General features: G+C 40.9%; 2 protein-coding genes across 2 annotated transcripts; both read right to left on the bottom strand.

The window, feature by feature from the left end:
• Positions 1 to 2,136: 2,136 nt before the first annotated feature.
• LOC102712303 (FHA domain-containing protein FHA2-like) lies at positions 2,137 to 6,410 on the bottom strand. The gene is made up of 3 exons (XM_006662867.3): positions 5,782 to 6,410; positions 4,443 to 4,600; positions 2,137 to 2,556 (listed from the first exon to the last, which is right to left on the bottom strand). The coding sequence occupies exons 1-3, from the start codon at positions 6,383 to 6,385 to the stop codon at positions 2,347 to 2,349; spliced, it is 972 nt and encodes a 323-aa protein (XP_006662930.2). The 5' UTR covers positions 6,386 to 6,410; the 3' UTR covers positions 2,137 to 2,346.
• A 12,235-nt stretch (positions 6,411 to 18,645) lies between these two features.
• LOC107305236 (disease resistance protein RGA5-like) lies at positions 18,646 to 24,877 on the bottom strand. The gene is made up of 3 exons (XM_040528533.1): positions 24,739 to 24,877; positions 23,595 to 24,481; positions 18,646 to 23,170 (listed from the first exon to the last, which is right to left on the bottom strand). The coding sequence occupies exons 1-3, from the start codon at positions 24,787 to 24,789 to the stop codon at positions 19,384 to 19,386; spliced, it is 4,725 nt and encodes a 1,574-aa protein (XP_040384467.1). The 5' UTR covers positions 24,790 to 24,877; the 3' UTR covers positions 18,646 to 19,383.
• Between the last annotated feature and the right edge of the window lie 9 nt (positions 24,878 to 24,886).

The following is a 24,886-nucleotide window of genomic DNA, read 5'->3' as shown; positions in this document are numbered from 1 at the left end:
TATTTATCAATTCATCTATTTTAACATGATATATGAATAAATTTATCGCAATGCTATATATTTTAGGTCTAATTTTATCTTTATAAAATTTTTACTATTCATATGTATAGTATAATAAAATTAGGTCTCTTGGATCAAAATCAACGAACGAGCTCATGATTGAGAATGGTTCTAGATAATATATATTTATCTCTATAATCCTCTACATACTGGACAGGAGTATAAGAATTTTTTATCTTATCCACATGCATATCGACACTAATGAATCTAGACATATTGATAATATATTATATGTATATGTATACATTTATCCGTAAATAAATCCACATAAGACGAAAAAATCTTATATTATATATACTAAGGAGCATCATTTGTTAGGAATTACACAATCACCACATCTCTCTTGTATACTTAAAAGCGGAGATGTCCTTCCCACATGTCATGTGAAGCACAGCGACTACCAGGGTTTAACTTACCGTGAAACTCGCGAAAACCGTGGTACCGCGCACCCGGGGATCCCGTGCAGATACCGCAAAAACCACAATAAATTTGAATCTAAAAATTTTGAATTTAAAATCTGCAGTTACCGCGCGGTTTTGGGTCAAAACCCTGCGGTTTCGGGTCAAAACCGCGCGATTTTGGCCGAAAACCGCGGCAAGTATAATCCGATAATTAGGTAAAAATTAATTTTGAAAAAATTGTAAAAGTACAAGAAAAATAGAAAACTAGTACGTAGCTATATTTGTGACATTTAGGACATGTCATATGGGAAAAAAGAAAATTTTAACATGATTTTTTCTAAATTTTTGACAAATTCCGGCATCACAAGTATACTTACAATCAAATATTATGTATAAAACAATTACATATTTACAAACATGTGACTACATCAGTACATATATAATTTACCTTAGTTTGGATACTGAAAATTAACAAAAAGCCTACAGCAAAATATTACTAGCTATCTACGTCACAAATACCTAACGTAATAAAAATATGCCTCATATATCAAGTATCAACTACATAGTCAACTAAGTGTTGCAAATATTTAAATATGTGCCTCATGTATCGAATACATACTTAACTAGGTGCTATGAAGTGTGAACAATACCGTTTTTAATTTTACCCAACCATTTTTCGCTATTGGATTTTTATTCATTCGTAAATTTAGTTTTTTCATCAATTTTTTTCACCAAACATATTATAAATCAATCTCTACATCATATATTTTTTCCATAAATTTTCTTAATTTTTTTAAATTTGGATCAAATTTGCGGACGGTTATCATGGTATACCGAAGCTGTGCCCTGGCGGAGAGCGCGATTACCGTCGCGGTTTCGCCAACCTGGCGACTACTCCCCCCAAAACAAAATTGGTTACTTAGGAAAACACTTTTCTTCTCGCTATCAAGCAGCGTAGCCCATCCTAAATTATGTCTTTATTACAACAAACGGATATGTTGCAGACTTTCTGATTGCCTTAATTATTCCCCGATCAAAATTCCTTTCTTATTGGATAGACATTAAACAACAAAATTTCAAAATTGTAGATTTACTAAAATCGCACATTATGTAGCAATGCAATTCTTTTTTGGCTTAGTTAAGTATAATTGTAGGTGATAAAAACATATCAGCTGCCCAAAATAAAACAAATACTTGTTTCGTTCATAAGACTTTCTAGATTTATTTAAATTCATCCATGTATCGATGTATATGTTTAGATTCATTACCATGTGAATCTAGACAATACCAGAAAGTTTTATAATATGAAACAAAGGAAATATGAAATAGAGGGAGTAACTTCTTTCTGTCAAGAAGCTGGTAGTTTTAGTAATCTTGTTTTAGTGTGGAGAGGTTAGATGATTAGTTTGTCCTCCAGTCCTCCGGTAAGTTTCAAAGTACTCTGGAATTACCTTGAACAGTGGTAGCTCCTTTATGTCCGTAACCAATGTTTGGTTGTTCAGAGACTGAGACACAATGCATCACTTGACGACCAATCATCTCGAACAAATGAGCCCCATTTTTTGACCACTTCACATGCGGCACTATGCTCTCCCTCGGAGAAACCAACTGAACCCGGAAAATAACCTGCCTTCGCAGCCAACACATGGCCAGATCACACAGTAAAAACAGAGAGAAGGAAAGGTAAAACTTTCGCATGTTGATAATGCACAGGTAATTGCTCTACACTATGTATTTACCAGTCTAAAGTATAAACGACAGAACAAAAACAAAATCTTGTAGGATTCTTTTCTACCCTTTTGCTAGCTTCAGTTTACTCTTTTGCAACAGCTGCGAAAACACGTTCCAAGCTTGTCATTCAAAGGATGAAATCACTGCGAACTAGTCAAGGTTGCAGTGAAACCAGAGAGACAAACTCAACGCTCTGCCCCCCTGCCATTCTGATGTTTATCACAAAATGCTCAGGGTACTTTCTTAGCAGCACGGAAAGCCCATGCCACGGTCTACCTCCAGTTTCGCTCTCGGGCAGGTCTTCTGATGTCAAATATTTACGCACCCTGTTGTGGTGCCACAAGTCACCATATTTCTCAAACATCTGAAAAAGGAGTATGATTGTCACTTTGTCAGGATGGGACAAAATGGACAAAACATATACGAACAATAGAACAAGTTTGTATGTTATAATTATGATGTTCATAATACAGGAAATTGCATTATAACAAACATATTAGTACACATACAAGACGAGAGCAAACTATTCCACAAAGAAATTCAACCAAAGAACTAACAGAATCAGAGAGCAGTGGTAGTAAGCACTACACAAGTATGTGCAGCTTCTCCCTCATATTATTGTTTTTGCTATAATTATCAGATGAAAACAAAACGAAATCCTTCCCTATTCAACCAGCTGAAACAGAAAACAGAAAACTGGTGTAGCCAAGATTTTAGCATTTAAATGTTGGAACATATTTCTACAATTGATACAGCTACATCATTGAGACGGCCATGAAAGATGATTTTACACTGGAAATATCCAATCAAAGGTATTGCTGGTAAGTGGTAACCCACCATTTTAAGGGATGATTCTAGATAGGTGTCGATTCAGTCTGATCACTACTAAGAAGATACATCATGTGGCGGGTACCCAAATCTTTGCTAGATCCATTGTTGAGGATTACTGGAATAAATAAGGACTGAAATAGTACTCCATATGATATTTTGATGCTACAAGATGAAACTCTTAATTTAATCAAGTGTAAAGGATATCTACTGGTGGCTGACAAATGTTATGTTAGGGAAAGCAATTGTGCAGTGCAACATACAAACAAAGCTTTAAGTAGTATAATTCGACCAATATTGTGAACAGAGGAAGAATTATATACAAAAGAAAATAGCCAAATTTGTCCCCCAAAACATCAGTTGCATTATGACGAGTATAGCTCAAGACAACTCGATTGATTCATACTTGCTTTACTGTGAATTTGCAGGATATATGTAACCCCCTATAATCAACTTTCACGATATGTCATCCTCGCCTTACAGGCATGTGGGTACCAGGTCCACGTGTCAACAAGATATGAAATTGGTATATTCTGAAAATCAGCATATGGGAGTACCATACCCTGAGAAGTATTTTTGCTGGAATGTTGGCTGCAATTTAAAAAGACTGCAGTAGCCTCAATTCAAGTCATAGAGACTGATCATTAATCGTTTAGGACGATAGCCTCAACCAAGGTGAAAAGAATAGTCAATAAACATTTTGTAAAAAACACCCCTCAAAACCAATACCAGAAATATTAACCCCTCGACTCCTAAAACCGTCTACTTTACCCTCCAGAGTCGAAGAAGACTTGATTTTTGCCTAAGTGACACTGACGTAGCAGTACTGTCAGCCAAAAGATCTAAAACAAATAGTAGGGTCCACATGTCATTGACCACCTTCTTCATCTTTCTCCACCTCTTCCCCTTCCCCTCCTTTTCTCCCACTGGTCCCGATATTGGAGTTAAGGGTTGTTTTATAGACAAACATGATAGTTAAGGTTGATAAAATGGACTTATCACTTTTCTAAATTGACACTAGAATAGAAAAAAAGCTAATGTTGATAGCAAAGGTGATGCCCTGGATGCCATAGATCGGGGCCTTCTTGGATAAAGGACGAAGGGATAGCAGCAGAGAACAAGTTTAACAAATGTTTCTTGTTTTGAAAACGAGCAAGTTTCTGCCATTTGTTTAGCTCTGATAGAATGTGAAAACATAACAATCATATTTTTATCTCTTATATTGAGTATAATACCTTTCAAGGATGCTAGAGAATAGGTATTGTCCTTTTTTATAAATGAACCGAAATAAACAAAATGCAGGAGCAACAGACATGTTATTATTAAGTCATGCAGCGTTAAGTAACAAAAACAAATCAAAATGTTGTGTTTAGACATGTGATCATTTTGTGAAGAAGTGAAGAAGAAGATTGAGGAAGTTACCACTTCATGAAGCTTGTCCATAGGCACCCATTCCTGAGGTCCACAGAGATCAGATAAGACAGTAGCTGTTGATGAGATAACATCTTTCTCTTCCAGCTGCAAGAGTTGTAGGTCATCTGCTTGTCTGTAACCTTTTGATCCTTTCTCAGACTTCCTTCCTGTACAACATAATCGAATGGATTATTTGTTTTTAACATGCTCAAAGTAATTTGAGGGTAATATTAAATTATATACAAAGGATATCAGCATATGCTGCAAAAAATGATTTTTGGATGACATAAATCATAATTCTGTATGATGAACTATTCAATAGTGCAGCGCTCGTCACATGACAACAGCCTTTATCTACTCATAGACAAGCATCAATATAAACATAACAATGTTTGGGTTCTGCTGTAATGAACCTTAGTCACAACATCTGCTGTAACTTACATATCTGTATAAGATATATATAACCAAATTTTCCTGGCAACATTAATAGACATCTGGCACAATCCACACAATAGTCTTATTCAAAAAATTGGAAAGAATGTATTGATGTAAAGTTCTAATGAGAGGACAGGTGAGTATTGCAAAGAAAAATGAAGTGACAAAAGCAACATGACAGAAACAGCTTATAGAAATACATGCTAATCACACATGCCAATATTTTAAAAGAAATGGTAAGAGGAAAAAGTTGACAAATGATCTCATATAAAATTATTAAAAGGAAGTAACACAAAATTTCATAACTGTGACAAAAATCTATATCCAATCATCCCCCCAGCAGCATTCATATTGCATATCAGCATATCACTTTTACGCATCCACAAAGGAAGCAAAACACAGTCCAACAAATTTAAATTGCCCAACCCTTCAGTGAACAACCCACATGCACAAGTCAGTAATTCTCAACTCCCTCAAGCCTTCTACGCCTATATGTTGATTTGGCATAAAGAACTCACTAACAATGAAAGGTACCATAACAATAATGTCATTTGTAGTGATATCATTGCAAAGTCGATCATTCAGGCAAACTGAATTTGCAGGCCCTTTACCCCCACATATTCTAGTTCTTGTTTTGCATCCCCACACATTCAAAACCGTGTCTATTAAGATAAAACCAGAATCAGCCATTCCAATGATCGAATTGAGATAATCAGGAAGAACAGCTCCACCAAGCAACCACCGAATTGCCACAACAACACGCGCATATGACAGGATTGATTCTCAGAACAAGCAGCCCCTTTACCCAATTGTATTTGTATCTTTCGTGACTTTCGTCCATTTTTACCAATCTTTGCTAAAGATAATGTTATAATCCGATGGAAATCAAGAAGAGCAAGATTCTGGTACAAACCAGCGAGAGCCCCAGCGTCTCCGCTCCTCAGCCGCTTCGCCGTCGCTACCTCTTCCCGTTCTTCCTCCCCATCACCCTCCCCCTCGTCGTCGTCGTCGTCGGAGGGAGGCGGCGGGGGCACGCGCGGAACGGCGGCGGCGCGGCGGGCGGCCTCGCTGGCGAAGATGGAGCGTGTGGGGAGGAGGAAGTAGAACTGCGCGTCCCCCATCTGGAGGAGGTCCTGCGAGTCGAGCTTGACGGGCGGCTCCCCGGGGAGGTGGAGGACGCCCTCGACGAGGCAGCCGTTCTTGCCGAGCACCTCGAGCGCGAACCGGCGGCGCGCGAAGTCGTAGAAGATGCGGGCGTGGCGGCGGGACACGTTCATGCCCCCGCCGAGGATGCCGAGGTCGACGTCCACGTCGTCCGGCGCGGCCGCCTCGCCCCCGCCCCCGCCCGCGTCTCCGCCGGGCTGGTTCCTCCTGCGGCTGTGGCGGCCGAGGACGATGGAGTATGACTGCATGTAGTACTCGAAGCCCTCGCCCTGAAGCTTCGCGAAGCCCACCTCCAGGTCCGACGCCGGCGGCGGCGGCGGCGCGTCGGAGGCAGGGCGGCGGGGTTTGCCCATGGTGGTCGGAGAGGGGTGGGCCCAGTCACCGTGGGTTTGGACCGTTTGATTCTATAGCTTCTTGGGCTTATAAACTTCTCTCGTCGTCCATAGGGGTAGGCAGAAAGCTCGTGGCTCGTTAGCTCGCTCGACTCGTGACAAACTCGGCTCGGCTCGATTCGTTTTGTTTCATTTTTCTAACAAGCCGAGCTAGCATTTTAGCTCGTTAGAGATAACGAGCCAGCTCGAGCTGGCTCGTGAGCTACTCGCGAGCTTAACGAGCTAGACCAAAGACATAAGATTCACCGGTGTTCATTGATTTTACCCTGGAATGCATGTGTTTAGTACTTTATAAGTTCACCATGTGATTTGTTGGTTCAAACTTTAATATTTAAATACAATTTCATATAATTTGCATGTTTGAAATAAAAATTTGCTTGTATAACCTATTAAAAAATTATTTAGGTTAACTTTTTATGCATGGCTCATGAGCCTAACGAGCCAGCTCGAGCTTTATAACGAGCCGAGCCGAGCTGGGTTTTTAGCTCATTACAATAACGAGCCGAGCCGAGCCAGCTCGTTATCTTAACGAGCTGGACCGAGCCGAGCCAAGCCGAGCCAGCTCGTTATCCAGCCCTAGTCGTCCACCAAAAAAGCTGTTACACGGTGTGCATCAAGATTCGTGCAGCCATCGGGCTCATGTTATATCGAATTTTGGGAAATTTTTGAATGCGTTTGGCCCTATCACATGATTTTACTATGCGTACAGTAGAAATTCGGTTGTTTATTGAGTTGTGAATGGTAGCACATAAATATGCGAAGGTACCAATGTTTAAGTGTATTATACTCGTATCATTTTTCCATGTGTGGTAACATCATAATGAACACCTCCGCCATAAGACACCTATGCTCATGCCCACCCCATCCACACCTTCTCCAGGTAAGGCTCCCCCTACCCTGCACCAAGTCTTTTCATGTGAGGCACTTGCGCTCACATATCTTCTTTGACGTCAGGCACCCACACCCTATAACCACCTCCTCCATGTGAGGCACCCGCACCATGCACACTTCTCGTCCACCACAAGACACCATCTCTCGCGTCCACTCCACACACACATTCTCTCACATGAGGCATCCGCATCATACACCCACCTTCTCCCATATGAGGTACTTGTGTCTGCTCACCATACCTTGACCTTCTCTCACATGAGGCACTCATATGTTGCACCTACCTCCTTCCACATGAGTCACTTGCCCCCATGCTCACCCCAACCACACCTTCTTCTGCAGATGACACTCGTTACGGTTGTGTTATAGAGAGATGGCTTAAAGGGTGCTCAATTTCATCAACACTCGTGAATCGTGATGTCACATTGGTCTTGTTGTATAGCATTTTGAGAAACATAAGAACGTGCACTGCATGTTTTAGGGCTTATAGCAGCGAGGTTCACGGAAGGGCCACCTACATGGGAATAGGTCTGGCTAAGGTTAGGGGGGCGGCTGATGAACGACAAAGGTGGTTGGCCGACACTTTGGTGGCAAGTGCATCATAGGGCGCTGTAGGTGGCTCCTGTTGGCTATAGGTGGCGGTGTTCGGTGCATCTCATCATGCTCTTCATGTGTGGTCATAGAAGACAAAGAAGAGAGAGATTTTTGGTGAGCTTGGAGCATGTGATGGGTAGCGATGACCTCAATGATTGACCTCACTGTCGATGAGGGTGGCAATGACGCCAATCCCATCCTATCACATTCCTCCAACTATATATGAGGGTAGATTTGGACTGAAGGCACATTAGTGAAGATCCATTGTAGCGATGTATTGTAGATTGTTTGGCCCTTCTCTGTCATCCATGCTTCGTTGTCCCAATTAGCGGTAGAGTCACACCCTCCATTGCATTTGGTACCATTGGGTTTGTGTCCACCATTTGCTACTCTAGAGCACCAGCATTAGCATCATTGAGGAGTTGATGGTGGAGCCTCCCTCCTGTGAGACCACAAAGTGAACATGGTCGAGGACATGGTGCATGTGCATATAACTCCAGTGGCGTACGATGAGATGCTACACTACGATGCCATTGTTGTCGACAATTGAGTCGCTGTAACAAGAGTGCTAGGCATCCTCCTTCATAGAAGGAAATAGTTGTGTCATCATTATCCGAGTTGGCAGACATCACCCTTCTTCTCCTTCCAGCGGGCTAGGGTTAGGGCTTTCTAGATATTGGTAGAGAGAAGGGAGGAAGGTGAGAATAGAGAGGGGAAAGATGAGAGAGGGAGGGTAGAGACAAGAGTAGGTGGTAACCACATCAACATCATGTGCGCTCTTTGAGGGCTCATGGCAACTTCGAATTGGATTGATATACCTATGACATATGTTTGCATTTTGGGAGTTTGCAAACCTAAATGACATAGATAAATAAGTTTAGAGACTGGTTACACTTTAATCTTAAAACATTAAAGTGGTAGGGTTAGTGATAAATTGCCCACCACCATTACAACCAACTTTTTATGTAAAAGTGCTCACTTGTTTATTTTGGAGCCGATGTATCTAATGATATGAACATAATATTTCTATTATTTTAAGTTTGGCTTCAATTTTTGTTTATTTTTGCAATCATTAAGACAATAAGAGGTCATGTTAGAAAGAGGAGGGAAGAAGGGGACAATGGTATGATGTTGTTTATTTTGCCTGCACTAAATTTGCTGAATTCCAGAGGAGGGAAGTGTTGGAATACATCAAACGTATCAAGGTAATAGGTGAGGAATATGTTCATAAGCTACATGAAGGGCATGTCAAGAACTGTCGGGTAGCATTAAGGATGGAACCAAGAAGATTTAGATCCCTTGCCAATTAACTTAGGACTAAGACACTGGTTCGTGATACTAGGATTAAGGTTGAAGAGAACTAGAGGAACTAGTATTCTTCTTATACATGCTTTTTCACAATGCTTCATACGATGATCTGCAAGTAGAATTTGGACACAATAGCTATACCTTTTATAGTCACATGAAACATATTTTCAACTTGGTTATCCCTACAATATTGAGGTCATTTCTAAATCCTTCTGATCCTAATCAAGTACCTTTGAAAATTGAAAGAGACCCTCGATTTTATCCCTACTTCAAGAGGCTTACATTAACACTTATACCCTAATCAACTTGCACTTTTTATACTTTCTGAAAATAACACGTAGTTTTTTTTAAGAATTGCCTTGGTGCAATTGATGGCACCGGTGTACCCATATCCATATTGTGTGAAAAGGTTGGTCCATTTAGAAATAGGGATGGGCCTCTTAGCCAAAATGGGATTATTGAATGTGATTTTGATATAAATATCACTTTCATATCTACGGGGTGGGAGGGGTCAGTGTGACAACCTGAGTTATTCCCTAGGATAAATCATAATTGAAAATGAAGAAAGAAATTAGTTTTTGCTTCAGTCAAGAGTTAATTAAGTTAAAACAAATTATTAAATACAAGGATTTAAAGGCCATGAATATTTTTGTTATATTCATTGTGCCAAAATTGATTAACAGGTTTTTTACCGGAATTTACAGTTTAATCAGAATTAGTTTTGATGAATAAAAGTCATTCAAATAAAATTAAATAAAATACGACCTTTTCTTTTCTCATTTTTCTCCTTGTAGACTACAAGGAGTTATTTAATCATCACCATACACTATTAAGGAATCATGCTGAAGCACTTCCATATCCTCAAAGTTACAACTTTCCATAAAATAAAGAACCAAGAAAAGATACTTGTTATTGCTTTGTTGCATAATATTATCCGATTATCCGATTACTCAATGAACATGTAGAATGGTCAGATGACCAGCTAGATAATATTGATCCACAAAATTTTGTTGGTCCACCAGATGGTAAGGAAGCAACAATCAAGGCATGAATCAAGGCAATACTCTAAGAAACAGGATAGCGCATGACATGTGGTATGATTAATAGCATCATAGGAATTAGTAGGATGCAAGAAGTATATTTTCAATGTTTTTAATTAATTGGTTATGTTGGTTGAATGTGGCATGGTATTATGACATTTAAATATATTGTTGGGTTAGAAGAATGTTTAGATATTGCGTAATGAATTAGTTATGGTTTTATTATAAATCTAGTGTTACGCATATTTTCATAGTTAATATGCTTGGAAGAGGTTCTCTAAGGTTGACTATGCTATTGTGTAAAGCCACATGAAAGGATTCTCTCAAAGGTGGCTCTATAAAAAAAATGGAGGTTCTTCTAGAGGTATGCAACTATAAAACATGTGAAATCCAAGTTTGGGAAGTAATTACATCATATTAGACATCAATTTTTGTCTTGTCTAGAAAAATCAAGAGCGTCTTGAAATCCTATCTAGAGAATACCCTTGTTGAGTTGCTACATGAGCGCAACACTACTAATTATAGGGGTGAACATAATGGACTTACTAAGTCTTGGAATAAGATTGTGAAGGAATCCCATGAGAGGGATAGGTATGTGCATTCACAAAGGCCCGAATACAAGAGAAGGAGAAAAAATTAAAAAGGGAATATTGAATATTGAAATAGGCTAAAAAGCAATGTGGTGTTTCATGAAACAACCATAGATGCATGATTCAGGCTGAACCAGCTATATGGAACAACATAACTGTTGTAAGTTGATTTCGTCAATATTACTTAATTATGTGTAACATACCTAAGCCTGTAAACCTGAGAACTAAATTTAACTTAAATGCACATTGTGTTTGTGGAGTGATTTTAATTGTTTTTGGATCTTAATCATCTCATCATTACATGCAATGATAGGCCTAGAGTCAAAAAACAATTAATCTGGTAATTATATGCATCCAAAAATTCTAAAAAAATTCTCAAAAATACCTTGATATGTCAGAATTCAACCCACAAATTTTTATAATTTCTCAGTAAGGTTTGCTAACTCGTTGATCTATTTTAATCTCTCCAAAATCTTGATAAAACGGGTTAGCGGATTCAAACTTGCTCTCTCTGTAAAATTTATTTCAAAACCTCTTCTAACATCTTGAGGAGCGGCACACCCTAGATCACTCTCTAACCCTTTTTTCTCTCCCTCCAAAAATCCAATCAATTGTTAACTGCATTGTCAATTGCTACTAACCAACACTGTCAACACATTTTCATCACTCCATCAAACCTAAAACAGAGACTTCTAACCAAAATCACTTCAGCACATTTACTCTCCACATCAGCTCCAACCAAGAGGATCTCTAGCCCAGTTTTCTTGCTGCACACAATCTCCCTTGAATACCATCCAAAGATACTCGGCAGACAACCCTCCTTGATTTAGCCTCCAAGCATGTTTTCGAATTTCTTTCACTGATAAGTGGGCTCCACACCCTTGGGACTCACATGAAAGTCTCACTCTCCCCTCACAGCATCCACCATCCCCATGCCCAATGGATGCCCAAGAAACACCATGAGTACACCAGCCACCTCTCTCTCACTCACTCCCGGTCCCCACTTCACTCTTCTTTATTTCCCAAGCCAAAGAAAAAGAAGCAACGGCATACTCCCCACATCGTGTTCTAAGTCCAATAAGACACACCCCACGCACAGAATGCCTAGAGCTCGGCCATCTTCCTCGGCACCGGCGACTTAGAGTCGTCATTATGCATCCCCGGTGAGTCCCTCTCTGCTCCCTCCTATGAAATGTGACCTATATATCACGCCGAGCTCACCCGTACCTATTTTTCCATAGGACCAATCTATCGAGCATGTGGTGGGTGTCACTGTCCTCGCCGCCGTTGGCCAACAACCACCGTCTCCTCCGCTCTCTAAACCTTGTTGCCTCCGTTTCTTTGCTTGGTGAGCACCCTGGCACCATATGAGAGCACATGCACTAACCCTTTGCACTAAGAGAGAATTCCTTGTATGCCACTGAAATTATACCCAGTTACTTCTATGCCACGTAAAAAATCAAACTTCTCTCTATGCCATTCACTTAATTTTTTCTTCCTTACATGCCATTGCCGTTATCTTTTCCATCCAACTCCGTTAACTTATTTTGCTTACGTTCCTTCTATGGCACTGCATGCCAAATGACCCAAAACATAACCTTAAAAGTTGATATTTTCGAATAAAATTTGAAATTAAGACAACACAATTGAAAATTGATATTTTCGAATAAAATTTGAAAATTGATATTTTCGGATAAATTTGAAATGACCCGCAACAAAGAATTGAAAATTAATAAAATAATGACCAAAGTGTCTACCAGCTAATTACCATATTTTTATGGTGCCCTAGAGCAAAATTGGGATCTTCCTGTGCCCACCGGCTAATTATATGTTTTTTCAATGTCCTATAGCAAATTTTGCCTTCCTAGATTGATTTCTAGCTCTCTCCTATAAATAGACCGCCCAAGACCCCACTTTTCCCCGTCTTTCTTTCGGTTGCGCTACGCCCACACCGTCGCTCTGCTTCACCGGTGCGGCCTCCTACCAAGCCGCCGCCCTAGCCCTGCCGCCAGCCATGTCCCCTGTCGCTGCCGCTTCCTGCCCGGCCATCCCCTCTAGCCGCCGGCCGAGCCACATCCCACCGGGAGCCTTCCTACTATGCGTCGTCCTCGGCCGAACTCCTGTGTGCCCATGCCGTCTCCCTCCTGTCACCCCGCTTCCCTACTGCCAGTCGTCCAGATCGCTGCCCTCTCCCGTGTGCCCAGCCACCCGTCTCCTGGCCGAGCCCCTGTCCAGCCGTCTCCTTCACCTAGCGTTCTCCTCCTGTCCAACAATCCGTCGCCAATCTTTAGGATTCGCATATGTTTTACTATTGCGAATCAATCTAAATTTATGTACCGTTTAATTGTTTTATGTAAATCTATTTTCTTTATTTATCTATTGGGCAATTACCTTTATATATCCGTTGATTATTATTGTTATCCCAGGGTTAATTTGACTAGAAATAGTCTTAGGCAATGCTTAGTTCAACTAGCTCGCCAATTAATATTTAATTATTGATTAGACTTTGATAGACTTTTAATGGTTGTGATTATGATTAATTTCCCGATATGGATTAAATACAACTAAAATATTGCTTATGGTGAGATGTGGATGCATGGTTTTGAGAGTCGTGCCCATGGCTATTAAGGACCGGTTCTTAGAAAACCCTGGAAGTCTTACATATACTAACCAGAAGCTTGAGTGGGCAACGGTGAGACTTGTAGTTTAGCTTATCCCTATTTGACGTACCGAAGCAAGGGTGGACGTGATAGAGTATGGACGGGATATCGTGGTGTAACGATGGCCTCTGCTGCTTCCGGATTCACCTAGCCACAAGAGGGGGCTGCCTGACTTGGTGTAAAGGAGGTGGCGAAACCTGAAGTGTGGTGTGATTGTCTAGGGAGGGTTAGGTGAAAGATCTTATCATGGTTTCCGTACTGAGGTATCGTGGTGATACGTTGGGGCATGGTAACATGCTGTGGAGCCATGTCTTGTTGGTAGAGTTGTACACCTCTGATCAGAGTAAAACTATTCGAATAGCCGTGCCTGCGGTTATGGGGCGAACTGACAGATTCATAGGGATTAGTTGAACCTTTAATAACCTGGTTAATCTTGAGACTGGTTTGACTCTGCATAATGTGGTGTAACGTTGATAGTGGTTCGGGTCTGTCACAACATGGTGTGATTTTGGTCAGAGGGTTGACCTTGTTGAAGTGTGGGTAACGCTGGACAGTGGTTTGGGACTGTTGCAACGTGCTGTAACGTTAAACAGTAGATGATTATTTTAAATGCTTACTTTACTTTTTATTCAGTCTATTTTATCTACTGTTTTACTAATTATTGCTGCTTTTGTGCAAGTTAACCTTAGCCTATCCTTGATATCTTATTGCATTCATGTATTCTCCCTCTCTTAGGTGTTACTTGTTGAGTACAGTGGTTTGTACTCAGCCTTGCTTAACTTTTTCTTCTACTAGAGCAAGTGCCAGAGTTTCAGTCAGAAAGTTGTTCCTAAGGTTGAAGTGAGGTTCAGTCCGCCATCAAGAATGCTTGTGGTGTGGAGCCGTCATCGCCAGCTGAAACTGAAGATTAGATGGTTTAGTTTGTTTTCTTTTTTCCGGTGTATTTTGATAGATAATTGTTTTTATTTGTTTTTAGTCATGGAACTGTGTATTAATTTGTCATAGTGTGTGTATTAATTTGTTATAGTCTGTACTTGGGTTGATTCTTAGATTGAGATTTAATACATGCTATTGTTCGGAAATTTGATATAAATTTCTGGGCGTGACACTCCATAAATGATTTCAAATATTTTTGAGACCGTGAGCTAGTCCTAACATTTGTTTTGTAATTCTTTTTTTGAAAATATCCTAGTTTCTCAACGATTTTGCAGGAATGTCCCAATATTAAAGGCATTTCAAAAATGATGTCGTTGATTCAACAGGCAACATGGGCATGTAGGCCGTGCTGGGGGTGTAAGTTAACATATCCAGCTCGAAAAACATATTAATAGATTAGTACATGATTAATTAATTATTAATTATTAAAAAAATATAAAATAGATTAATGTGATTTTATAAAAAAATACACGTTTAGCAGTTCGGAAAACGTGTGTATTGAAAACAAGAGGGATAAGTTAACTTATCAGGTGAGCGAACATGGCGGTACTCTTGCACCCTGCCGGTCCAGCCATGTTAGTAGGCTAGCAGCGTAGACACAGTGCGGTGTCTTCCGCTGCATTAGGCACATATTTTGGCAAAAGTTTCTTGATATGGGATATATTCCTCTAAAATCATAAAGAGATTAGAATATAGTTCAAATTTTGTTCTGGTTTTGATTCTCATTAGAGGATAAAGAGCGTCCTTAGCAAATACTCTATCTCATCTTTCATCTTGAAAATAGAGTATATGAGAGAAAATGTTGCTCCATTAGATACTCTATCCCTGTTAACACCAAAATTTGGTAAATTTACTTATTGGATTTGGATAAGAAAATGTGCAATCGCCAATAGAAATTTTATCCGGAAGAATTCAAATCCAACAGGGAATCGTGAAGACCAAGGCTTGGCGGCATAAATTTATCTATTAATTAGAGTTGGTTTAAAATTTTACTTCATCTCTAAGGTAGTTATAGTCCGATCCGGATTTGCTTGTTTTCTTTTATCTATTAGAAACTCGTTTGTGTTAGAGATAGAGTTTGTTATTTCTTTTTATTTATTAGGAGTCGTATATCGTGTCCAACACGGACTAGCATCCACTCGAGGGTATACACGGGGTCACTGTAAATCATCTACGTCACAATTAGATCAATTACTCTCGATGCATCGCCACCTTCCTAACCGAGGTTTCAACATCGGTGGAACTTGGCACCTGACGCGGGGCTGCATCGTCTCAATCTCCAGCGGAGGGGTAAGTCCTACGTTCCGCCGGTCAAGGTAATCGTATCGGCTAGAGTAGAACTGTCTTGGTTCAGTCCGGTTTTCTAATCTAGTTGTATGATTGCTAGTTATCGTATCAGTTTTAGCTTAAGTTACTTCGGTATCTCGAGTTGATCGGTCGTTCACTTTGGGCGATCTGCATTGATTTGCTATTTATTATTTGACATCTTCAATCTAGTACTGTCTTGGTTCGGTTCGATCTAGTAGATTGCATTTACCAGATAGTTTATATCATGTTGGCGTATTTTGTTAATTGTTTTATCGGAGTACCGGCCGATAAGCTATCACTCATCGGCTCATTGGCTTGATAGCAATCTAGATCTGTTTAGTATCTAGCCTGATATTGCTAGACGTAATCTTGAACTATCTCGTGTGGGTCCGATCTTCTATGATTATTCTTGGCAAACTAGGCTAGACATTCTATAGATCTTGGTTGTTTGTCCACCGTCCATCACCAATGGTTTTTGCCGATCTATATGATTATCATATTTACATCAATAGAGTAGCCGATTGCCTTACTGTGTTACTTTTATACCAATTGGCTTGATTTAGTTAGATCGGCAGTTATTTATGTTGCATCGGCTCACGAGAATTACACGCAAATGGGTTTTAGCCAATCACAGTAAAAAATCATTGTTTATTTGATTATTCCAAGTAATTCATCGGTTTATTTATTAGCCTTATCGATCTTCATGTTTCCTATAATTATATCGTGCTCGACTGTGTAATGTCTTGGTTAAGTCCGATCTATGAATGTTTGGTTCGATCTGGTTATAGGGGCTCATCCAATGGACTAAGATTAATAAGTAACTTCGCGGATTACGTTGGTCTAATATTTAATTCAAGTCTATTTCTATCAAATTTCTAGCCGATCCAAGCTTTTTATAGTCGATCGTTCATCCTATCGGCTAGACGCTGCTATATCAACATGCGATCGGCTGGATATTTAGTCACCTATCGGCTCGATAGCCGATCGGTTTGTTTTATTCTTCATCTTGTTAGTTGCAGGATCAAACTGACTAGCACGCCCGCGCATTCTAAGATTTAGGTTCTGCACTAGAGCATTATGAGAAATGACTCCTAGACCTTCCTGTGTGACACGTCATCGGAATCACATTTTGACATCAACAATCCCATCCTCTAAAGATATAGGAATATCCTCCTCACTCCATATCTCAACATCCAATCTCAAGAGGAACGTGTAATAAATAACATGATAGAATGTGTTTGTAAAATATTAAGAAAAAATATATAGAGTATGTAATATGAATGTTCTAATAGAGTGATAAGTAATGCAAAGAGAGAATCTATTTTAAATGATCGTCCAAATAGCAATATAGATGGTGAGTTATTGGGAATACTCGAAGAGCATTCCTAACATATACTTCATCCTGAAAATAGAGTACATAAAAAAAGGTTATTCCAGCAAATACTCTATCCCATTATTCAAAAATACTATATCCTTTGTATTCTAAGGAGTATCCCTCCTCACTCTATATCTCAAAATCACAACGGAAGAGACTAATAACAACACGAGAGAAAGAATGTAATTACAAATTATTAATAAAATATATATAGATGGAAATGCTATAAAGAGAAGGGGGAGGAAAAGAGCCGTTGGGCCCTAAGTGCCTCACCGAGCCTAACCGGAATAAGTTAACTTGAGGTCTCTTTCTATTTTTCATCCTTGTACCGCAAAAGCGGATACAACCGGTCCGATGCAAAAGAGATCCCTCGGTGGTTTCGAAGGTGGTTTTGGCTGACTTGGCGCCTACATAGCTAGTTTAACTAGGGCCACGTTCGGCTTGAGAGGGATAAGTTAACTTATCTCTGGCATGAAGAACATAGTAATAGATTAGTATATGATTAATTAATTATTAATTATAAAAAATATATAAAATAGATGAATATGATTTTTTGAAAATAACTTTCCTATAGAAAATTTTTAAAAAAATACACCGTTTAACCGTTCGGGAAGCATGTGCGCGAAAAACGAGGGAGTAAGTTACCTTACGGGGGCAAACGAACACGACCTAGTCTGTGTCCCACGTGGCATTGACATGATGCTTACGTGGTAATTATATATCAGAAAAACAGTGGGCCCACCTATCAACTGCACACAAAAAATGTTTTAAAAATGACAGGCCGACATGGGCCCACTGTTAGCTACCATATTTATTTCTTCTTTTGGGTAGCTGACCGTTGGTCCACATGGGCTGCCATTTTTAAATTATTTTTTGTGTGCAGTTGACAGGTGGGTCCACTGTTTTTTAATATATAATTGCCACGTGGGACAGAGACCTAGTCAAACTAGCCATGTAGGCGTCAAGTCATCCAAAACCACCGATAGACCTCTTTTATGCTGGTTTTGATAGTTCAGGGACCGGTTGTATCCGGTTTTGTGGTTTACGGACGAAAAACAGACTGAAAGGACCTCAAGTGAACTTTTTCCAGCCTAACCGAGTGTCCAGGCCCAAAGTCGGCCCATCCAAAGCCCACGTAACCAGCACAGCCACGCAGGCACTCTCTCTCTCTTTCTCGTTCTCTACGTTTCTTCTCGCTGATCCAAACGTCGGGCGCCGCCGCTCATCTGGGGCATCTCCGGCCCCGCCTCGCGTCGCGGACCCGCGCGGCCGGCAAACTTGGCACCGGAAGTGGTTGGCTTCCAGACGGCCCCAGCGCCGCCGCCGCCGCCGCCGTACGCAAGGTCAGAGGCCTCAATCTGTTGCACTATTTGATAGATTCTCTTGATCTGTTGCGTGCTTGGAAACCGAACCAAAGTAATTCGTTTCGGTGAGCACGTGGCGTCGCACTGTTCATGAATGGCTAATGCACTTAGACTGGGCTAGTCATATAATTTGTATAGACTATAGATTATATGGGAAATTCAAGCACTGTTGCTGCAATAACAGCAAATTTCAGGATACCAGACAAGTTCAGCATGCATGTAAAGCCATGCTGATTTGCCCTGCGAAGAAATTTTCTTTGGGGGATTAGATTACTTATCACGAGACGATTAAACTGGAAAATGCGGATGCACTGCACTTGTTGTTTTCCAAGACAGGGTGTCTATGAGCATAAATCTTGAATTGCTTGGCTTACAACATGGAATGTTGATGCTTCTTTACCTGGTAACACCACCCCAGCAACCAAGGACCACCTACCGAGACGAATTGTTCCGTTTGATTTAATCATTGATGAACCATTGCTGTGGAATTCTGGAAGTCTTCAGAAGAATCTGTTGACTGTAGTAGTCTAGCTCTGAGAAATCCTGGCCACTGCACGAATTCTGCAAACAATGATAGCAGCACAGTAAAGAAAGATTGGTTTTAGCTCCATAAACGGCATCCCTTCTGGATTTACTTGTATTTACAGCCAGCTGGAGATAGCATAATTTGTCACAATCTCATGGATACATCAAGGACATGCTATTATTAGATATGTTATAGAGAACAAACAACCTTACCAGATATGTTGTACTGAACAAACAACCTAAATAGTCTACAGCCTGATTTCACAAAGAGGAATTCAGTTATGTTAACACACATGTTTATCAGGAGCAACAGAATGAGTAAACATAGTGCAGCTGATATGGTAAGGTTCTTCTCCAAAAGGGCGTACAACTTACAAGATGTTGACAAATGGGGGGGCATCATCCCTTGGTCCTGCAAGAGATCGATATAAATACAGATGGTCCACAGTATCGGCAGTCACCTCTTCATTTCCAGAATGGCCACTAATCACTTCAAGAACCAAATGTGGCATTTGCCGAGCTACATCTCTACAGCCTCTCATGGTAATTCTGCAAGAGCTCATCCACAAGGACCTCATATTGCAAAAGCGGTTTAAACCTGAGAGCAAACCCTCATCACCGAAAGGACCTCCCCTGACCTCAAGCTTCTGCAACCGAGTGCATCCTTCAAACACATATCTGAGTGACATGTCGGTATTGCCAGAGAAGGCAACAGACAGAGTTTTGAGAAATTTCCCGTATTGCCCAATGTACGCGAAGGCCTTGTCTGTTACCAGACCAGACGTTGAAAGCCTACAAAGCTTCTTACAGTTCATCACAATTGCTCCAAAACCTTCATCCATCGGCTCCCCGGTGATTCGATCAGGGAGGTGAGTTCTCAAAATACAGAGGCGAAACGCCTCAAGATGAGGGCAGTTGTTAGACACAATGATCATTGCGGCATTTGTCATGCTTCCACAATAGTAGGTTAGGTTTTCAAGCTTTCGGCATCTTCTTGCTATCGCCTCAAGGCCCACATCTGACACAGAGAGGTCATACCGACTGCTAGCAAATAAACGAAACACTCGTAACACCCGCAGATCAAAGCATGTCTTAGCAACAGCACAAAGGGCATCATCACCCACAGTGTGAGAAACACATAGAGTCTGAAGTTTGCCGCAGCACTGAATGATGGGTGTGAGCTGCTGCGCTGTTATGCTCATAGATATTAATACGAGGGATGTGAGATTAGCACAAACCGGGTAGATCGCAGGGAGGTACTCTGGATTCATGTCCAAGAAACCCGAGAGGGAGATGAGTGACTTGCAAGCTGCGAAAGATGTCGCAAGGTCAGACACCGATGTAGGGGCCTCACCTGCAGGGTAGCCAGTCCTGGACCGGAACACGCCAGTGCCAAGGTGCGTCAGGTTGGGAGCAATTGCCATGAGGCAACACAGCTGCTCTACTGTCACATGGTGATTCACACGCAACCGGCGAAGAGCTGGTGAGCGTAAAACAAGGGCCTCCAGTGCCTGAAAGTTGCAAGGCGTATCAACACATTCGAACATGAGAGACTCCAGTGACGTGCTGGGCTGTGGAAACATAGAGATCCAGTCCACCTGCTCATTGACCGTGTCCTCAATGCGATCATTAATCAGATCAAGCACACAGAGATGCCTGCACTGCCCTGCGATGATGGCGAGGCCAGTGGCACTGAATTTGTCACAGCTCACCAATTTGAGCTCCCTCAACTTTGGAAACGATTGGGCCATGAGCATGAGGTCATTGTCAGTGACTGTCATCCGCTTGAGGAAGATGCGCTCAAGGTGTGGGTATGCAGGCCCCAAAGCAGACACCCACGGCGTTGTATATGCACCCCAGCCTTTGGGCACTAAGGTGAAATCTGCAAAGCGTGGCCTGCCCTTTAGGGTGATGGAGCGCAGCCCACGAAAACGCTCGATGACACGACTAGGAGACACCGCATAACAGTTGCCAATGAAGAGTTCATGTCGTGTCTCAGCCTCGGTGTGGTACCAGTAGCGACAAACCAGCGACGCGGTGTTCCTATCATGTGCCGTCGTCAGGAGCTGGAGAATGCCCTCCAGAATTATGCTATCAAGCACATGGTTTGGTCGTGTGGAACTCCTGACATCGTGACTGTCACCACTCACCATCTCCTGAAATTGGTCTGCCATACCTATGGATGGAATTGTGTGCTCATTGTCTTCATCATCATAAGAAATCCAATCGACCAACTGTAAATTGATTCTAGGATTGGTTGGATGGTTGATAACAACAGATGTTAATGCAGACTCGGCACCACCACCACCACCCCTTATTTTTGCATAGATCTCCTTGAGGCTTGACAAAAATTCTATGCTGATAGGTGCAGTGCCATGTATATTTTCCCTGGGGGCATTAAAGTCTAACTTGAGCTTCCTGAGACTAGGCATTGCATTTGACTCAAATTTCAGCCAAGGTGCAGTACAGCAGAACTCCAAGTACTCGAGAACTGAGAATCCCCCCCGGTCAAAGATGACTTTTTCAATGGACTCTCTATGCACATTCAGTGACAAAGAAACTAGGGCAGGCAATCCCCTGAGAATATCAACGTGATTATTGACAAATTCCCTTACTGCAATATTTAAAATGCTGAGGTTGCTAAGTTCCCCGATCCATTTGGGAACCTGGGAAAAGATGCAATCATGAAGCTGCCACTCAAATCTCTGTAGAAAAGGAGGAGGTGCCAAGAAATCCCAAGAAACAGTTGCATCTGAGGTGCCAGGAAACATATCAAATTTTTGATAATTGCCAGAAACTATGGCCAGTGTTTTCAGGTTTCCAACTGTCCCAAGTAAACATCCCAGTGCTTCCATGTTTCTTTGTAGGTGCTCTGAAGGCAATGTAGAACAGGTGAGATGAATAGCCTGCAGGTTGTTCATATTACCCTGTGATGAGTTACTGCTCAGGTCAAGGCTTCCTAGTGTCATGGCAGATTTCATCTGTGCAATTGAATGCAGCAGATTTGTCTCTAAAAGAAGATGCAGGTGTAACAAGCCTGGGAGATGGAAAAGATCCCATGGAACAGCAGCAACTTTTGTATCCATGTCCACCGTTTCCAAGACTTTTAGCCCTCGCATTTGCAGTGGTAGTTCGATGCCAATATTACACGTAATCTTCAAGAATTTAAGTTGAAACAGTTTGGAAATCCCAGTAAGGTCCACCGTGTTGTCGCCGAGATGACCAAATAATTGAAGGTTTAGAACACGCAGAAGCTTAAAGTCTGTAATGGAAGGCATACACATAAACAGTCCAAAAAAGGCAAGTGACCGGACTTGTGATCTTTCGATATTTGCTGGCACTTTTGCATATTTGGAATCTGAGAAGTCGAGAGAAAGTCGACGAACCATATCAATGAGCACCACATTCTTTCTGTAACATTCTATTGTCACTATGAAATTCTCTTCTACAGACTTATATGCAATGAGATCGCGTACCAAATCATGAACTGTACAGGATGACACTTCGTCGTTGTAGTTGATCTGTATAGGTTGGATGAACCTTCTACCAATAAGTTCATCAAAATAGCTTTGTGCAACTTTGTCCACATCAAGGTCCTTTGGGGCATCAATAAAGCCTTCAGCCACCCATGTCTTCACCAAAGCATCCTTGCTGATTTTGTAGCCCTCTGGATACATATTAAGATACAGCAAGCATGTTTTCAAATAATGCGGGAGATTATTGTAGCAGAGGTTTAGTACTTGTTTTATTCCATCTGAAGTAGAATCTGTCCACAAATCTGGGCTCAAAGTATCACAAATGTATGTCCATAGCTCCATTGATACGACCGGCTGGCTTGCCAAAAGGCTAGCCATAATGACTAATGCTAGCGGCAAACCTCCACATATTTGAACAATTTTGTTTGAGACTTCTTTGAGTCTACGAGGACAATCACTTTCGGAGCCAAAAAGTCTGTTAAAAAATAGCTTTCTTGAGTAATTATCTTCGAGCGGTTTCATCTCAAAAATATACTCCAGGTGTTGAAGGCAACAATTTAATGCAACATCTTTAATTCGTGTAGTTGTTATTATTCTGCTCCGCTGAGTATTCTCTGGAAAACCTTGATTTAAAATATCCCACACAGACGCAGCCGATAAATTATCAATGATAATTAAATACCTGCTAATAATATATGCACATTAGATACATTTTGCCTGGCAACCGATAAACTTGATCAGTAGGGTGCAAACTAAATAAAATTAAACGAGCCGGTTTTACTGCAAGAAAGATAACATAAGCATGTTCTGACGTATGAGGAAAACAATTTGGATATTCAAAGTAGTTGACTATCAAGAAATGGTATCTGGTCATTATCTGGTCCAAAATCTTCACTTCAAGTCTTCAACAGTGTTTCAGATGAAAATGCCTATAATACCTATATCTACTTAATGAAATAATGACTAGTGAGAGCAGACTATTGCTTACTAAGTTACCAGAAGAGCTGATGCATACTGTGTGTGAGTTTTAAAACTTCCAATATAATCTATATCCAAGTTTGGACATAAGGCATAACATGTAGTACTATTTGAGAACATAACAATACCTTTTATCTTGCAGATGTCTCCTTATATTGTCAATAAGTTCAAACTCCTTACAATCATCACGGGGGTTGTTCTGCTGGACTTGGGAGATTATGTCGCAGAAAAGGCTTTTCATATTAGGCTTTTGGGGCACCTGGATGAAAGCTCGACAATCGAATTGTCCACCAAATTTGGTGTAGAAAAACTTGGCAAGTGTAGTTTTACCAATTCCACCACATCCCACAATAGATACCATCTTGAGCTTTTGATCCCCATCATTCGCAAGCCGTTTGATGAACTCGCTTGTCCGCCTATCAATGACTAGATTGGCAATTTGGTCATATGGTGTTGGTAGCATTGAGCCAATACAGACATATCTGTGCCTATCAGTACAGCAATGGATATCATATCGTTCGTACCGTTCAATTGCCTCCTGGACATAAATCCTGAATTTAGATACTCTGTTTCTGATCTGTTGGTGCCACTTGAGTCTTCTAGGAGCACCATTAATCTTCAGATGATTGACCTTGCAGATAAATCTGGCCTTTCTGTTTAGATGGATAGACCTCACACATTTTATATTATCCTCAATGTCGCAAGTGTAATCCTCAATATCATACGACAGCTCACGCACCTCCTTCATCCAGCACTTGGCCATCAGGTGAGGGTCATCCACCTTCAACAAGTCCTCAAGGTATGTGGCTACTTCTTCAAGATCACATTTAAGGAGCTGCACACTGCTTCTAACCGCCTTTGGTAGCCTACACCCTGGATCCAGTAGCATGTCCAGCTTGGTAAGGAGGGATCCCATAGCGCCTGCTGATGAACTAACTGTATGTATCATCCTACTCCTGCCTTCAAATTGTCTAACATTCAAAGTTGTGGAATTAGTTGGCATTATTGCGTATACCTGTTAATACAAAAGGGAAACTATGTTAAAGGTAAATGGATGAACACCCACAAGAAAATCATGTCATAAAATTTGGTGTCATGAAGGATGGTGTTTCTGAAAAAAATCACATGCTTGATCCATCTTTTTTTTTTTTTTGCTCTGTCCTCTTTTGGAGAAACCGGGCAAGATAGTTTTATTGTTTGTCAGACAGGAGATATGTGGAATTAGGATGGTAATGGGATTATTGTTAATGCATTTGGTCTAGAGAGGTATACCTGTTGGGTTTGATCGGATGAAACCATCTTATATTCATTGTATCTCATCATTTTTAGTGTTGGATTATTACGGTGGACGTTCACTGCATCAGTTAATGCCGCTTCTGCTTCCTCAACCTCTGCAATACGGGCATATGAACAGTTGATT

This window comes from Oryza brachyantha, chromosome 11 (genome assembly GCF_000231095.2).
Source record: "Oryza brachyantha chromosome 11, ObraRS2, whole genome shotgun sequence".
NCBI classification, from domain to species: domain Eukaryota; kingdom Viridiplantae; phylum Streptophyta; class Magnoliopsida; order Poales; family Poaceae; genus Oryza; species Oryza brachyantha.
This window is presented reverse-complemented; position numbering and strand designations above follow the sequence as displayed.

Excerpts from the sequence above, each read along its gene's own strand:
- LOC102712303 (XM_006662867.3), bottom strand. The coding sequence starts at position 6,385 with ATGGGCAAACCCCGCCGCCCTGCCTCCGACGCGCCGCCGCCGCCGCCG. Across the intron at positions 4,601-5,781 it reads AGACGCTGGGGCTCTCGCTG|GAAGGAAGTCTGAGAAAGGA; the intron begins GTTTGTACCAGA and ends TATGTTGTACAG. Across the intron at positions 2,557-4,442 it reads TGGACAAGCTTCATGAAGTG|ATGTTTGAGAAATATGGTGA; the intron begins GTAACTTCCTCA and ends CTCCTTTTTCAG.
- LOC107305236 (XM_040528533.1), bottom strand. The coding sequence starts at position 24,789 with ATGATGAGATACAATGAATATAAGATGGTTTCATCCGATCAAACCCAA. Across the intron at positions 24,482-24,738 it reads CATCCGATCAAACCCAACAG|GTATACGCAATAATGCCAAC; the intron begins GTATACCTCTCT and ends TTGTATTAACAG. Across the intron at positions 23,171-23,594 it reads AGACATCTGCAAGATAAAAG|GTATTTAATTATCATTGATA; the intron begins GTATTGTTATGT and ends TATTATTAGCAG.